The sequence below is a fragment of the Dromaius novaehollandiae genome, chromosome 5 (genome assembly GCF_036370855.1).
Source record: "Dromaius novaehollandiae isolate bDroNov1 chromosome 5, bDroNov1.hap1, whole genome shotgun sequence".
Taxonomy (NCBI): domain Eukaryota; kingdom Metazoa; phylum Chordata; class Aves; order Casuariiformes; family Dromaiidae; genus Dromaius; species Dromaius novaehollandiae.
In genome coordinates this window covers 55,920,846-55,935,819 of record NC_088102.1, presented here as the reverse complement: position 1 = coordinate 55,935,819, position 14,974 = coordinate 55,920,846, and the positions used below count along the sequence as shown (strand labels likewise).

General features: G+C 41.0%; 1 protein-coding gene across 4 annotated transcripts in view; it reads left to right on the top strand.

Moving 5' to 3' along the window:
- BDNF (brain derived neurotrophic factor) overlaps positions 1–13,322 on the top strand; it is a 41,652-nt gene extending 28,330 nt beyond the window's left edge. For all 4 annotated transcript variants that reach the window (XM_064512879.1, XM_064512881.1, XM_064512880.1 and 1 more), the window contains one exon: positions 8,844–13,322. In XM_064512879.1, coding sequence (XP_064368949.1) covers positions 8,844–9,605 — 762 coding nt within the window. In that variant the 3' untranslated portion in view covers positions 9,606–13,322. The remainder of the gene's footprint in view (positions 1–8,843) is intronic.
- Positions 13,323–14,974: the final 1,652 nt, after the last annotated feature.

Here is a 14,974-nt window from a genome sequence, read left to right as displayed (position 1 = left end):
ATGTGAATAGCACACTACAGTTTTAAACCGGCCAGTGACTGTATCCACTCGAATGTGCTATGGCAACAAACCCCAGTGGCCCTGGTGGAAACTGTGTCCTGTGATGCCACACATGTTTACTGCAGCTGCTGAAAAGGATGAGGTTTACCTGGCTCATGACTTTCCCTTTTTAGTTTTTGGGATGTGTGGAAGGGAAGCTAATGTGCTATGTTCACAGAAATCTCAGTGTAATGTTGCTCTGTAAAAGAAATTACACCATTATACATCTGGGCGAAGGCAGGAGTTTGATAAAGTACTTCCTGCAAGGTTGCAGGCTTTTTTCTTTCTTTATGTTCCATTAAAATGTTTGTCCCCTGGGCGGTGCAACTAATGAAGCTTGTTTTCCAACACTTGCACCTTTGCCAGGTACACCTCCTGGTCCTCTATGAAACTCCTGAAATTAGAGCAGCAATACACCACGTGGTAGGTGGGTAAACCCTGATGCTTACAGGCTCGGCAGCTGCTGCCAAAGGGCTGAGGTTTGCCTGCTGCACTGTGCTTGGGGGGGGGGGGGGGGGGGGTGCTAATTCGGGGAGGCATTTGCTGCCTGTGTGCCCGTTCTCACGCGACTGCAGAAATAACCTTGTCTGTGAAACTTGTATCCCTCTGCTGAGTCTGGTGGAAGTTGGTCTCCAAATTTTTAAAAGAGGTAAGGGACAGAAAACAAGCAGAGCAATCACCAAAACCTTGTTTCAGCATGAAACCGTGTTGAAAAAGACAGCTGAAAATGATACTGCTTTGAAATCTGTAGTGTGCTGCATGGTTGTCATAGTAAAATATCAGTGGTGAAAGGAGAGTGCTTCTTGCCAAAGTGTTTTCAATACAGTTATGTTAATGTATTAACATAATTTTCCAACAACAATGTTATCTCCAGAGATATAAAGCAGCTGTTAGGGCAGGGCACATGCAACAACCTTCTGCAGGCAGCAGTGACAGAGATGGGTTAGGTTCCTAAGGAGTGTTTATAGCCTTGTTTGATAGAAATTCTTCATTATTCCATTAAGGTAGATGGTGGTGGTGACTTTGCAAACTCACTGATTTCTGCTTCTGATCTGGTTGTTCCCATGTAGCTTTGGACTTTAATACTCCCAGAAGCTGTTCCGATACCTCAGTGTAAGCTTTTATCCCTTGCCCTTGTATGGAAAGTACTTCCACAGAGATGCCATGCTAGCAACTGGACTGAGCGTGTGTTGAGAGAGAGCTGCGCGTGAGGGTGGGCAACCAAAAGATGACTGATAACACCACTGGCAAACGCAAGCGTACTGTTCCTACCTGTCAGGGCTATAACAACAGGCATTTCCAGTTTCTGGTTCACGCACATCACGGTGCGCTGTTGATCTGGTTCCTTTTGAGGACTGACTGTGGCTAAAAGCAAGGTATTCCCTCACAGCAACACCACCCACAGTCAGGGTCTTGGCCAAGGTAAGTATCTTGCACCAAACGGGTTGCTCTCGTCCTTCACTCCAGGGAAAGCCCTGCCTGCTCGTCCCACGGGTAAGAGACCCATGTGACACATGCCTTTTTTAACCACTGGTTCTCCTTGGCTAGGCTTCACTTAGGTTCCTGTTGAGTGCAGAATATTTTATAGGTCCTAGGAAACTTGCCACTTGCAGAACTGATGGGTGCGTGGGATGTTTTACATGCTGTTCGATAATTTATGGGCACTCTTCAGATCCAAGCTCAAGTGGTACAGCAGCTTCTGGGCTGTTACAGGGCTGCTGGACACATGTCACCGTGCCAAGGATCCAACTCATGCTAGTTTGTGCGCGACGCGCTCCGTTCTGTTCCTGCTTGTGGATGCCAGTTATCCTTGCCTTCAGTGGGAGCGTCGTGTGTGTACTTGGCAGAACAGCTTAGTTCTGTGACGCTGCAGCGTGGTATTCCATACCGCAGAGCCGGAGCGAGATGGGAGACGAACCGCAGATGCCACTCAGGGGTCTGAGATTCTCCACTAATGTTCGGTGCTCGGGCTGAATTAACATTATATAAGGCTGCAGCGGCTATGGAAGTGGATGATTTCAGAGAACTGTAATTATCTACTCTCATGGAGGACCCAGATAATATCTTGGCATGGAGTAACTATATTTCCTGGAATGACTCCCCCCCCCCCGGATAACCTATTCCATAGGTGAACTTTCTTTTCACAGAAAGGTCATATAATATTACTTCTGAATAAACATAGTAGTGGCATGAATTTGTCATGAGGAATATTCTAAAACAGCTGCATGCAGTTTTCTAAATCTGAAATCTCTTCAGAAATTGGAATTTGCTAATGCTCAGGACTTGGTCTTGGAAGTCACGTCTCCCTGGGGCAGTATTTCTGGCACGGCTTTAGGAGTACGGCATGTTACCCTACCCATGATACTCCTGAGAAGCAAAATTAAACCTCCTGGTAATTCTTTGATTTGGGAGGGACTTCCACTATGTAGCTTGATATTTCAACATGAAACTAGTTGTGGCAAAAAAATGTTACGGTAAAGCATATTGTGTTTGGTATGTGCAGTGACACATATATAAGTACCTTTTTGATCTGAGTTTCTTTTCCCTTTTTTATGGTAGTGATCACAGACCCCGGTGCAGTTTGAGTACCCCTTGTGCGGGGCGCTGCACAAACAGCTGGAAAAGCGGTGTGTATGTCACTGGCGCAATAATCAATTCCCATTATAAAAGTATAAAAATAGTGCACATCTGTTCTCTTCTATGGGTGTTGTCTCTCTGAAAGCTCTGATACCATCTGTGAGTCTGGCCTGCTATTCCCTCACTTGTGCGTATTGCCAAGACTGATCCCGCCTGTTTTCTTGTATGGGCAGAATGGGTCTGAGATCCATCTGACAGAAATCCTACTGGGAACCCCTTGTAGTCTGGTACTTGGCAAATTTAAGTACAAGCGTGCTTGCAATGAAGGGACTGTCTGGTCTGTACACATTAGAGCAGCTGAATTCTCTTTCCCAGAGCTTTGGAGCAGCAATGTGCCCTTTCTGTGGCTTTTTGAATCTCCAGAAAAGTATAAAGAAAGTTTCTAGGAGACTACCTGGTCCATAATTCAATGGAAGATCAGGGATGTAATGTCATGGCCTTATTATTTTGCCATTATTTTCTTTGTTGTTTCCCCCCGTCCAAGAGGAGTGGTTGTGTGTGGGTTTTTTTTGTTTGTTTCTGTTTTTTTCTTTTGGTACGCTCTTTTGGAGAGTGTCCGATGAAACCTAGGAACCACCTGAAAACTGCTTGTAGTGCACAAACAGATGCATATTTCTTCAGAGGCAACAAGAATTACTGGAGTTTCTTTGCTTTTCTCAGAGGCTGTACCACAGGCAATATTCAACAACATAAGATGAAATAAAATCTCATGTTAAAAGTTGTAGTTTACAAACTGCTTGTAAATTTGCTTGCACTATATCTTAGTCTTTAAAATGGCTCTGACTTGGTCTCTGCCATCTCTGGCATTATGGCTAGATAGATTTTATTACCTGAGGGAAAACCAACATGAGAGAATAAAAATAAAATGTGTTTCTTCTTCCTGACATGAAGCAGGAAATTATAAGAATACAAATTGGGTGTGGGTGTGCACCTGTATGTATAGTTGGGGGTTGGGGGGGAGGTTGCTTTATTTGAGTAATGAAAATTAATTATATACTTTGCATAAATAGCCCTAAGGATAACCAGAGTGCGTCAGGCATCAAGTTACGCATGTGTTAAAGGTTAATACTATTTGTTCTCAGTACATTTAGTCTTTGCAAATCATGTGCTGACATGCATCCCATTTTGTTATCTGTTCACACGCTCCGATAATGATGTGTAGAGCAAGAACTCATGCCTGTGCCATTCAGTAGTATTTAGTGAATTGAACTTTTGTATAAAGGTCTTAGAAAACGAATGTCGTTCTTGCTTCTAATTTTATCTTCCACTGAACACTCCTTTCTGGAGATTAAAGCATTATGAATCTATTCACTACCGAAAGAAAGTTATTTCGACTTTCATAACCGTATCACTTGAATGTGGGGATGCAGAGGAGCAAGTTCATGTTCACAGCTATTCCTCAGGTCTCCCTGCTGGAAATACAACCTGTTAAGCTGTTACATTTCTGCTCAAAATAACTAAAAATAATGACTGAAACAATTAACTAGTGAATTCTCATTAAATACAAATATTGAAGTAAATAGTACAGATAGGTAATTGACTGTATATGTAAACTAGCTGTAGATAATTGACATGACCTTCATTTAACGAGCCTCCTTCCTGTTAGTGGAGACTACTGCCACAGTTATGTGGCCTTATTCTGGCTGCAATTCTATGGACTTTATTGAAGTACAAACTAGGTCATGTCTTCCTGAGATCTGGTCCATGATGGGTGACCTCTTTTCATAACTTCAGCTTTGCTGCGCTGCAGTAGAGAAGGAAGGATGTTCTTGCAGCCATGAGGATGGACTACATTCAGGACTCAAATGTTTTTTCTGCCAGACGCATCTTGGGTGACCTGATGGAGTTGTGTGAGGCTAGCATGTATTTATTTTAAATAGCATCTATCTATTTTAAAGAAGGCAGTCATTGTATGCAACTGTCCATGGGACAGCGACAGAAGCAATATTCCCTTTCCTAAAGAAGTATCTTACTAATTTTAGATCCTGTATGCACAGTGACATAGTCGAACAGAAGGACTGCAGAAGAACCACAGCCTTTAGTAGTCTTTGTGGAAGGTGGGAGTTAGAAATCTGAATCTCCTACAGCTGAGAAGTGAGTGAATACCTTACAGGACTACAGAGTAAGGCTACATCAATTGGCGATTTTTTTTCTTCTAGTTGTGCATCTGAGTAAAAGTGGCCATGGTTTCTCTATGCTGCCTGGTGTTCAGTTGTGTCGATGTGTTCAGAACAGGCTTTCTTGGGCAGGCCACTTTTCCTAAGGTTTGAGAGTTGTGGTGAGCCTCGGTGGGAGAGTTGCTCTGCGTACCAGGTTGGCGTCGGTTGTGGGCGTACACGGAAATGCTGAGGCATCTCTGTGCAAGGCCTCATCACAGTGGGTACTTTCTGTGTGAAAAGGGAAAGTAGCTTGTCCAGCAGCGTGCTGGGAAAACGGAGAAATACAGCTTTCTGCCGTTCCATTTCCGCTCTGGGTCACAGTGAGTGGCTCATAATAGGAAGGATGTACACTGTCGGTTAGTGCCTGGGGTTTACAAGACGTTTATTGTAACAGGGCAGGCAGTATTTCTAATCTTTACCATATAATGAAGGTTTGATAGTTGGGGAGGAGGAGGGAAAGGACTGGAAGCTGCCATCCAGTGTTTCCACTGACCTTTTTGGCACTGCTTTGGGATATTAGTCCTGCCTCATTAAGTGAGATAGAACCATGCATTCATGAGGCAGTTCAAAATTAGCTGAAAGGTTGTGGGTTTTTACCCATATAGTGAGATTTAAGTCTTACTCCACTCTAACGTATTAACAAACTGGCAGATTTTGAACAACTGCTTCAATGAATCAATGAAGTTGTTGTGGCCTCCAAAGTGAGGAGGCTTCCTAGATATTAAAATATTATTTCCTCATATTAACTCACTTGATATCATTTTGCTGCCAATGACAAGAGCTGTCTATATTGCTTAAGTTATTGTCAACATACAGAGAAGAATTCTTTTCACATTCTGCTTATACAGTTGTGCTTAATCTGGGACTCACAGAGAAGTAGATGTTTTATCTCTGTTCGCTTGCTAGCAGTCTGCACTGCTGAAACTTAATATGACATACTCTTATGTTGATAAAATGGGAGGAAGATGGGGGTGACCTTTAGGGGAACACATTTTTTGGGGGGGTATTACCAGCATGTTATTGCTGTCTTAGTGTTGCTGGTTTTCAGAGTCTGTCTGTGCTCTGTTTCTGGCTGACCCAGATAATAGTGGTGGTCAGATAAATCCATCAAATTTAGGAAGGCACTTCCCCTTCTCAATGGAGGACAAAACTGATCAAGGAAGGGTTATTTTAACATGAGATATGAAATACTGTGAGATGTGGTGACCAGCTGCCATTTGGCAGAGGATACTTGGGGATCATTGGAGTCAATTGGTGAGTTTCTTAGCACATACCTGCTTCTGTCTTGGTCCACACAAATTAAGTTGCACAGCTGCTATTCTACTAATTTCAAATCCCTTCAAGTTCATTGCTACCAGGATAAACAAACAACGCAGCAATAAGGATGCGGCCTGTTCCAGTAACTGTTCTATCCTTTGTTCAGCTGCCTAATTTGAGAAGCAAATGTTAAATATCCAAGTGGTGTGCTTAACTGATCTGTGCAACTCCTCTTTCTCTTGTGCTTGTTCTGGTGCCCCTTTCGTTGTGTTGTACCTTTTTGGACTGGCCCTTTTGGGTACTACATGCTCAGATAGAATCTGTACTCTGGAGTCAAGATACTGGCTGGGACTGCTGGGCACTACTCTAATAAAAATAATGGGAACTTGATTAGGAGCCAGAAGACCTGTGTTCTGTTTGTTGCTCACAGCAAGCATGTTGCTTATTTGAAGTTGTATGTTTAAAAAAAAAATTCATGCACTCTCTCTTCTGAAAATTATTTTATTTTGCCTGCTCCGCTGGCTCAGTCTTTGTATGTCAGCTGAACAACCCCTTCTCCCTCTTGTCTTGTCTCTTTTTGATAAAGGAAGAATGATACCTTTCTTCCTAGTTTTGGTGGTCAGCATCTCTGGTGTCTCTGTTTCTCCCCTCTGAGGAAGAAATCTGATATTATTCTCTGCAAAAGGATCTAAAAATCCTAGGATGAAAGAAATCTGCATAATATTAATGTTCTGCATGGTTAGAGCAAACACTATGTTCCTGTGAGTCACAGATGTCAGGTTTGTTTAATCTTAATAAATCTATGCCACAATAAACTTTTAAACAGGAAGAAAGATGGAGGGATAAAGGAATAGTTGTGCTAGTGGGGAGAGATTTCTTAGCCAAAATGTGGTTTAGCAAAAAAAAAAAAAGGGGGGGGGGGCAAGACTCCACCCCTGCTCCCCCAGACAATCCCCTCTTCCCATGAACCCTTCATTAAGTAAATTCTGAGACCTAAATTTTGGGTAGTGCCTTTTGAGTACATGCTGCATTTTATTTTTATATTTTATGATAGATTGTCTTTTCAAGTTTGAATCTTAAGAGTACTAGTTTCCCACAGCATATTTGCAGGAGATGAAGTAAGGCGTTTTACATAGCACCCTGTTGGCAAACAGAAATAGCATTTACTCCAGTGAGTTCTGCCAAGTATGAGGTACTTCCGAATGAACTTCAAAAGCTCTGAAACGAGCATTAGCTGCTGCTTCAAAAATGTGAACAATGCTGTTGCTTTCTAGCAAGCAGAACTGGTGAGAGCTGGGATCGAAGGGCGGGGTGGGGGGGGGGATAACAACTGGGCTTGATGGATGTCATAGTAGCACTTAGGGATCAGCCAGAAAGGATAGCTCTTGGTTACAGCAGGATTTGGGGGTTTCTTGTTACAGTAGTACGTAAAGAATGTTCTCTACACTTCAGGAGGAAACGATTTCTACCCTGAGGAACTTGCAATGCTTAAAGACCGAGCAAAGCACATAGGAGGGAACAGTCATAAAAGTTAAACTGATCTGAGTGCTGATAGGAATGAGTTTTGCTAATTCCAAGGTTGGTGAGGGGTTTTCTTAATACCACTTTTTCACTCTTCCTGGTTGCTATCTCCCCATGTTCAACGGGGACAGAGCTGAGCATGCTATCAGCCTTGACGTGCAGCCGGTAATGTGCTCCAGACCTTGGGCATGGCGAGAGAAGCAAAGGCAGACCACTCCTGTATGAAATATGGCACCGGACTGCTGGGTGGTTTGGCTCCTGGCGTTTGTGCTGGGCCCTGTGCTTCAGGCAGGAACCTCTGTGGAGATCTAATTTGATTTAAACAGATGTTTTGCCTACATGAGAACAGGCAGTGTGTGGCCTTGGGAAAACATGGTACAGCGGTTCTGTCACTTCAGCCTTGCTGTTTATCACTGCTGTAATCTAGAAGTCCTTTCCCTGGCATTCATGTAATGCAAGCCATCTTTTCAGCTTGAATTTAGTATGGTTAGAAGTGTACTGTCCTGCAGCATTGTTTTTTCTTCTGTATTTATGCGTACATACCTTCTACTTTTAGACAAAAAAATTGACCTGCTGGGACCTGAGAATTGTATGGCCCCTTCCTGTGTTTTGAAGGTTGCTTTCAAAAATACGAATGCAATTTATCCCAGGGCTGTTCAGTTTCATGGGAATAGAACTATGAAATGTTTTTGGCGTAGAGATTTTCAGAATCAAATATTTGCATTTGCACTGGGAAGGGAAATCTTGCCTGATCCGTGGCAGATGAGGCCAAGGGGAGCTGACCAGGAGAGTGGCTGCTGGCAGCCCCTCAGGAGGGGCAGTGCTCCTGGTCTTCATAGCACAACACATGTGTGAAGCTGCCTCTTACTGCTGAAATGCTGCCTTGCTATTACTGCTTTTGCTATTACTTGAAATAGGTGTAATCAGTCAATAAGTGGGAGTGCATAGAGTATCTAGTCTGATACTTACTGCAGAAGGATTTTGGCATGCGAGAACTCTGAGTTGCCATTATCAGTGTTTGATTTTGAGCTTCAGGTAAAGCATATGCCAAAAATTAAAGAACACCTTTGTATGTACGAGACTGTGCTTTATTACTGATAATGAGTTGCAGCTGCATGAAGCAGCTCTCTGCAGAAAATGCATTATGTTTCATGACAACTTTGGTGTATCGCTGTTGCTTTGTCCCTTGTAAGTTAAATACTTTTTTCCTCTTGTTCTTCTCCTTAACAGTTCCACCAAGTGAGAAGAGTGATGACCATCCTTTTCCTTACTATGGTTATCTCATACTTCAGTTGCATGAAAGCTGCCCCGATGAAAGAAGCTAGCATAAGAGGACAAGGCAGCTTGGCTTACCCAGGTCTGCGGACCCATGGGACTCTTGAGAGCCTAAACGGGCCCAGTGCTGGTTCAAGAGGACTGACATCGCTGGCAGACACTTTTGAACATGTCATAGAGGAACTTCTAGATGAAGATCAGGACATGCAGCCCAGTGAGGAAAACAAGGATGCAGATTTGTACACGTCGCGAGTCATGCTGAGCAGTCAAGTGCCTTTGGAACCCCCCCTGCTCTTCCTGCTTGAGGAGTACAAAAACTACTTGGATGCTGCAAATATGTCCATGAGGGTCCGGCGCCACTCTGACCCAGCTCGCCGTGGGGAGCTGAGCGTATGTGACAGTACGAGTGAGTGGGTAACAGCGGCAGAGAAAAAGACTGCAGTGGACATGTCCGGTGCGACTGTCACAGTCCTTGAAAAAGTCCCAGTACCCAAAGGCCAACTGAAGCAATACTTCTATGAGACCAAATGCAACCCCAAGGGGTACACGAAAGAGGGTTGCAGGGGCATAGACAAGAGGCACTGGAACTCCCAGTGCCGAACTACCCAGTCTTACGTGCGAGCTCTCACCATGGATAATAAAAAGAGAGTTGGCTGGCGGTTTATAAGAATAGACACTTCCTGTGTATGTACATTAACCATTAAAAGGGGAAGATAGTGGATTCATGTTGTATAGATTATATGGAGACAAAAATATCTATTTGTATATATACATAACAGGGTAAATTATTCAGTAAAAAAATAATTTTATGGACTGCATGTATAACTGAAGTTTATACAGTACAGTGGTTCCACAATCTATTTATTGAACATATCCATGACCTGAAGGGGAACAAAAGTCATTTGCGCACAACTTAAAAAACAAAAGTCTGCATTACATTCCTCGATAACATTGTGGTTTGTCGCCGTTGCCAAGAATTGAAAATATAAAAAATTAAAAAAAAATAAATAAAATTGCATGCTGCTTCAATTGTGAATTGATGATAAACTGTCCTCTTTCAGAAAAAAAAATTGAACCAAAACATTCCGTTTACATTTTAGACAGTAAGTATCTTTATTCCTGTTAGTATTATATCTGTTTACTGCTTTTAACTTCTTCTGATAGCGTTGGAATTAAAACAATGTCAAGGTGCTTTTGTCATAGTTTTACTGTTTCTCTTTTGCTTTTAAACTCCCATGAGATTGAAAAAAGAAAAAAAAAATCCTTACCTTATACGTTCTGGATAAACAATTTGTTTTTTGTATGTTGTGAAGGTGTTTGCAATAGCAATCCAACTACTGACAAAAAAATAATAATAAAAAAAAGAGGCAACTGAAAAAGAATGGTGATGTTCCACTTCACATTGTTGAACTTCAGGCTTAAAGACAGCACTTACTTAACTGTCTGGCAACATGCTTTTTTCTTTTTCTTTTTTTCCTTTCTTTCTTTTTTTTCCCCTCCTCTTTCCCTCCCCCCCCCCCTTTTTTCTTTTTAATTTGCTGTCTTTTGAGACCTGCATTTACTCATACCAAGTTTGTTTGTGTTTGGGGTCCCCCCCCTTTGGAAGGAAATTGATTGCAATTTATAAAAATATTTCACTTCTTACCATACAACTGGAGCTTGTCATATTGGAAATATCCTATAGAAGGTTGAAAGCAATGACTTTAAGGTAATAAAAGACTCTCTGCTTCGATCAAATGTCTTGTTGAAGCACAACAGGCATACCACCAAAAAATGGTCCTCAGAGATTATTGTGGACCAGGGAAGGCATGAGAGCAGATAACAATGTTTCAGCTTGACTAGGGCTATCAGTAACAGCCAGCACTGAATTGGGTCCTGCGCAGCCCATGCGAGAGTGGAGGCTTTTGCACGCGTAGTGCAGGAGCATGCTCCCCAGAGGAGTTTGTCTGGCAGTCTTAGGCCTTGAAGCCTGGCCAAAGTATGCTACTGGAGAAACTGAGAAAGCGCCCTTGCCTGAGGGAGCCCGAGATGTAGCTATGGAGTGAGGGGGAGAGAGGCTCTGTCTCTAGTTGAAAGCGATTAACGTACTTCGTTCACATGGTTCTTTCTCTGCTATCAGCCTTATTTTATTAAAACAAATACTGGCATGAAAAATACTCATGAAGAAAAAGGGTAAGAGTAAGTGCAGGAATAGCTGACTTAACAGCTCCTGGGGTTTTGATAGACCTGTCCAACCCCATGGTACCAGTGCAGCTAGCCTGGCAGGAGTATTTCTGCGGAGCGGAGTTGTAAGCCAAGGAGCTGCGCGTAGCACTTCCACTGACTGCAGTGGGTGGAGAGGCTGCAATTGCTCATTAGTGAGTTTGCTGAAGACAGATGCTATATTTGTAATGCCTGTAGATGAAGTAAAACAGCTAAACAGAAAATGCTGCAAAATGTAACTACTTGTGATTACTGCAGAATTTGTTCAGTAGTCTGCCTTTCTCTTGATTAAAAATTGGACTGGACAAAGTTTGTTTTGAAATATGATTCCCACCCAATAATTCTGTTTGGAGAATATATTTAATATTGAATTTATATCAATACTAGCTTTATAGGATGGGTTTCTACTAACACAGACACCTTTAAAATAAGTGATTTCTCATACTTAAGGTAGGACTTTTGCTTTGCTAGGAAAACTGTCAAAGTAGAGCTATCACAACTGTAAAATGAAAACTTTTTGTATCAGCCACATGTTCACTGGACTATGAACAAAAACTATTCCAACAAATTTGTACTACCCTGCAGAGTCATGATAAGAGAAGGTTATGTATACCTCTGGAAAAGGTATTCCTGACCGATTGCAGGTATTCAGGCTCCTACATAGACATCAGAAATGAAAAAATCCATAACGAAACATCTTGAAATTTCAACTGAAGTCGTCTTCATGCAAACTGAAATTTGGTGTAGTAGAGGATTTCATTTCACCTCAGCCACTAGTTTTATGTGTATTATAATCCTGTGCCTTTAGTGTCCCACAGCTTGCACAAGAATTATTCTCAATAGGATTGAGAATACTCAGTACTCTCGACTGCTGCAGAGACATGGAAATTCTGGAACTACTGAAGATGACTGTAGTTATATTTTGACCTTGATAAGATTAAGACTTAACCAAATTGATCAACCAATTCCATTCCAGTTAAATTTTAGGTGTAATGATGGTTCTCCTCAAAATTAGAGTTGATTGCCTAGGAAAGGGAAAGGATGATGCTAATGAGTGAAAAACAGATCGTTCATGTAGACTTGCAGAAGAAATGATAGCTGTAACATAACAGTAATCTAATTTAGAAGCAGGAATAAAATAATTCCCAGTTAACATAATGAATTTCTAAAAGAGAAGTGTTGAAACATAATTTGTACTTGAAAGAAAGTTTCTGATTTTCCAGAGTTAATTATGGATATATCCTTAACTCAGAATTCCTCACCTGGAATAAGTAAGAGTGACACTGTTCCAGAATTAAAACAGTTCAATGGTAGGACCAAGCTGGGCTATTAACTTTCTAAAGGAGTAATTTAAAAAAAAATAGGACTACTTACAGAATGCCTTTTATTTAACATAGCTGAAAAAGATGGCTTCCATTTCTTCTTTTTTTTTAAATGAATACCTAAAAAAAAAAAAAACCCTCACAGATTATTTTTGGAACAGAACATGTAAATTAGGTATATTAAAACATAAACTAGTAGTTTTTACTTTGCCTTGGCTTTTGCAGCAAAGTTATCTGTTGAGGTTTCTCCTCCCATCCCGTTGCCCATAGTGTTGGGGATGTTGCTACCCCTCTGAGCACGGTCAGGACAGCGGTTTGTTGCTCTGCTGCGTGTTGAAATAATGCCATTAGAAATGCATCCAAAGAGATGAAGTGCAACCCGTGTGTGTGTGGAGGACTAGGGGATGGAGTTACCATATCCTGTAACTACATCTAGAGTGTGTTTCCCATAATACGCCAGTTATAAACTGATGCTTTCAACCTATATAATACGACACTGAGAATTAAACTGCAGTCCAATGGCTCTTACTTGACTGCCCTAGTGCATACGTGATCACAGGCTTGGCAGTTTTAGTTGAACAGAGTTTGGGAGGGGTGGGGGTTTGGTTTTCTTTCATGTCACTTAAGTAAAATCTTGCTGTGGTCTGTTTGTGACAAAGGTATATCATGCATGTCAGCAGGCCTAGTGCTGTGTTAAAGTAAAGACTTGCAAATGTAAGTTTATGTCTGTGGCCTTGTTCTCTATTTCCACCTTGTGTAACATAAATATTTATTGTATATTTATATAATTTTATGTTTTTGGGGGAAAAACTGAAATTGGCATTAAAATTTAAAAGCAACTGCATCATATTGTAAATATAATTAAGCTATATTTAAGTGTACTAATTAACATAATATATGTTTAACTATAGAGTTTTTTATGTTTTTAAATATATTTTCAAAATATATATATAAATCTTGGGTTTTTTTGGGGGACCATGTGACTCTTTTCTCTAATTGTAAAACAAATGAGTTTTACTATAAAGATGTGTGTTCTTTGTTTTAAAACAATTTTTACTTTATTTTAGCAATAAAATCTCACTTGGAGGGCAGATAGCCACCTGTTTCATAGCTGGACAGTTAGCATTGGGAGGGGAGGGGGGAAAGAATTTACTTTCCACAAAACTTGGGGATACTTAACGGAATGGTGTAGTTCCACTTAGTTCTAGCCCGTAAGTCCTCACAAGACTAAAAACCCATGAATAATATATATAGAGATATATATGGTTTTATTCAGCTATAAAATAATGAGAGAAATGGAAGCATGTGGGGGGGGGATTACTAATGTTAATAAATAATGGATAAATGAGACATAAATTCAATAGCTATAGTCCAGTCATGTGCCTGATTTTTAGATGGTGTCATGTATATTTATATCCACTACATTGAACTTATTTATGACCCCATAGAGTACTAAGAGTAGAATTCCTTGGATTTAACATATTGTTAGCATTTCTAAAAGAATATGCTCTGCTATAACTGCCAAGCCTTTGTATATTTAATTATCCCATAGTCCTAGAACAATCAATAAATTTTCATGATGAATAGAAAACTTTCAACTAACTTACGAATAAAAGCACAAACCCAAACTCTTTCTTAAAATTCCATTGCTGTGAATTTCCCAAGAGATCAGTGCCAGTAATGTCTCCACAGAACCTAGTAAATTGTACTTCTGCAGATTATCATTTATATTAAACACACATGCATGCACATTACTTGCTTTATTGTCTTAAAATGAGCTAACGGAAGCAGTAACAAATACTAAAATTGTTAGTGTATGGAACAATGGGGCTATTTTATGCCTGAGCCTCGATGCTGCTCCTAGTGTGGCGCTCCTCGTGAGCCGGGCTTCGTTTGGACCTTGCTTCCTCTTCTGCCCCGGGGCAAATACACATTAGCTTTTCAAAGGCTCCCCAATGCCTGACTCCTTTCTCTCTTCCCAAGACAACTATTGAGAAAGATGGATTCAATTCCTTTAGCTTCATTTTACTGTTAAATATATGGCACAGGCACCTAGGGAACAAAATAGGCACCCTCAAAATATGTATTTGAAATACAGAGGAAGATACAGAAGCTAACAGTCCACGCATAAGAACTCTGCTGAATTCTAGCTTTGTAACCATGAACCATTTTGGGGAAAAGAAACAAATATCTCCATAGCTTTTTATCACTTGGAGCAGAAATAAAGGCATATAGCTAGAATTTTAAATTACTCAGGCAGAGAGCAACAGCAAACAGTAAAAGATTTTTGAACAGAATGTAACAGCAACATTACAGTGCAATGAGAGGGCAAGGACATTTATTTCAATTTGTCCCAGGTGGATGCAATACCCTGCTTCCACAGGCTACTTCTCCTAATTAGGTTCTCATTGGGAAGATACCTTCTGGCAGGGCAATTAAAATGAAAAAGGAATGAATGCACTTGTTTGGATTAAATACAAAGAGCACCAAAGTCTTACTCACATCATGAGGCAATTTTAAAACTAGGAAAGTTCTGCAGTTGGGTATTTTAGAAGAGGAGAG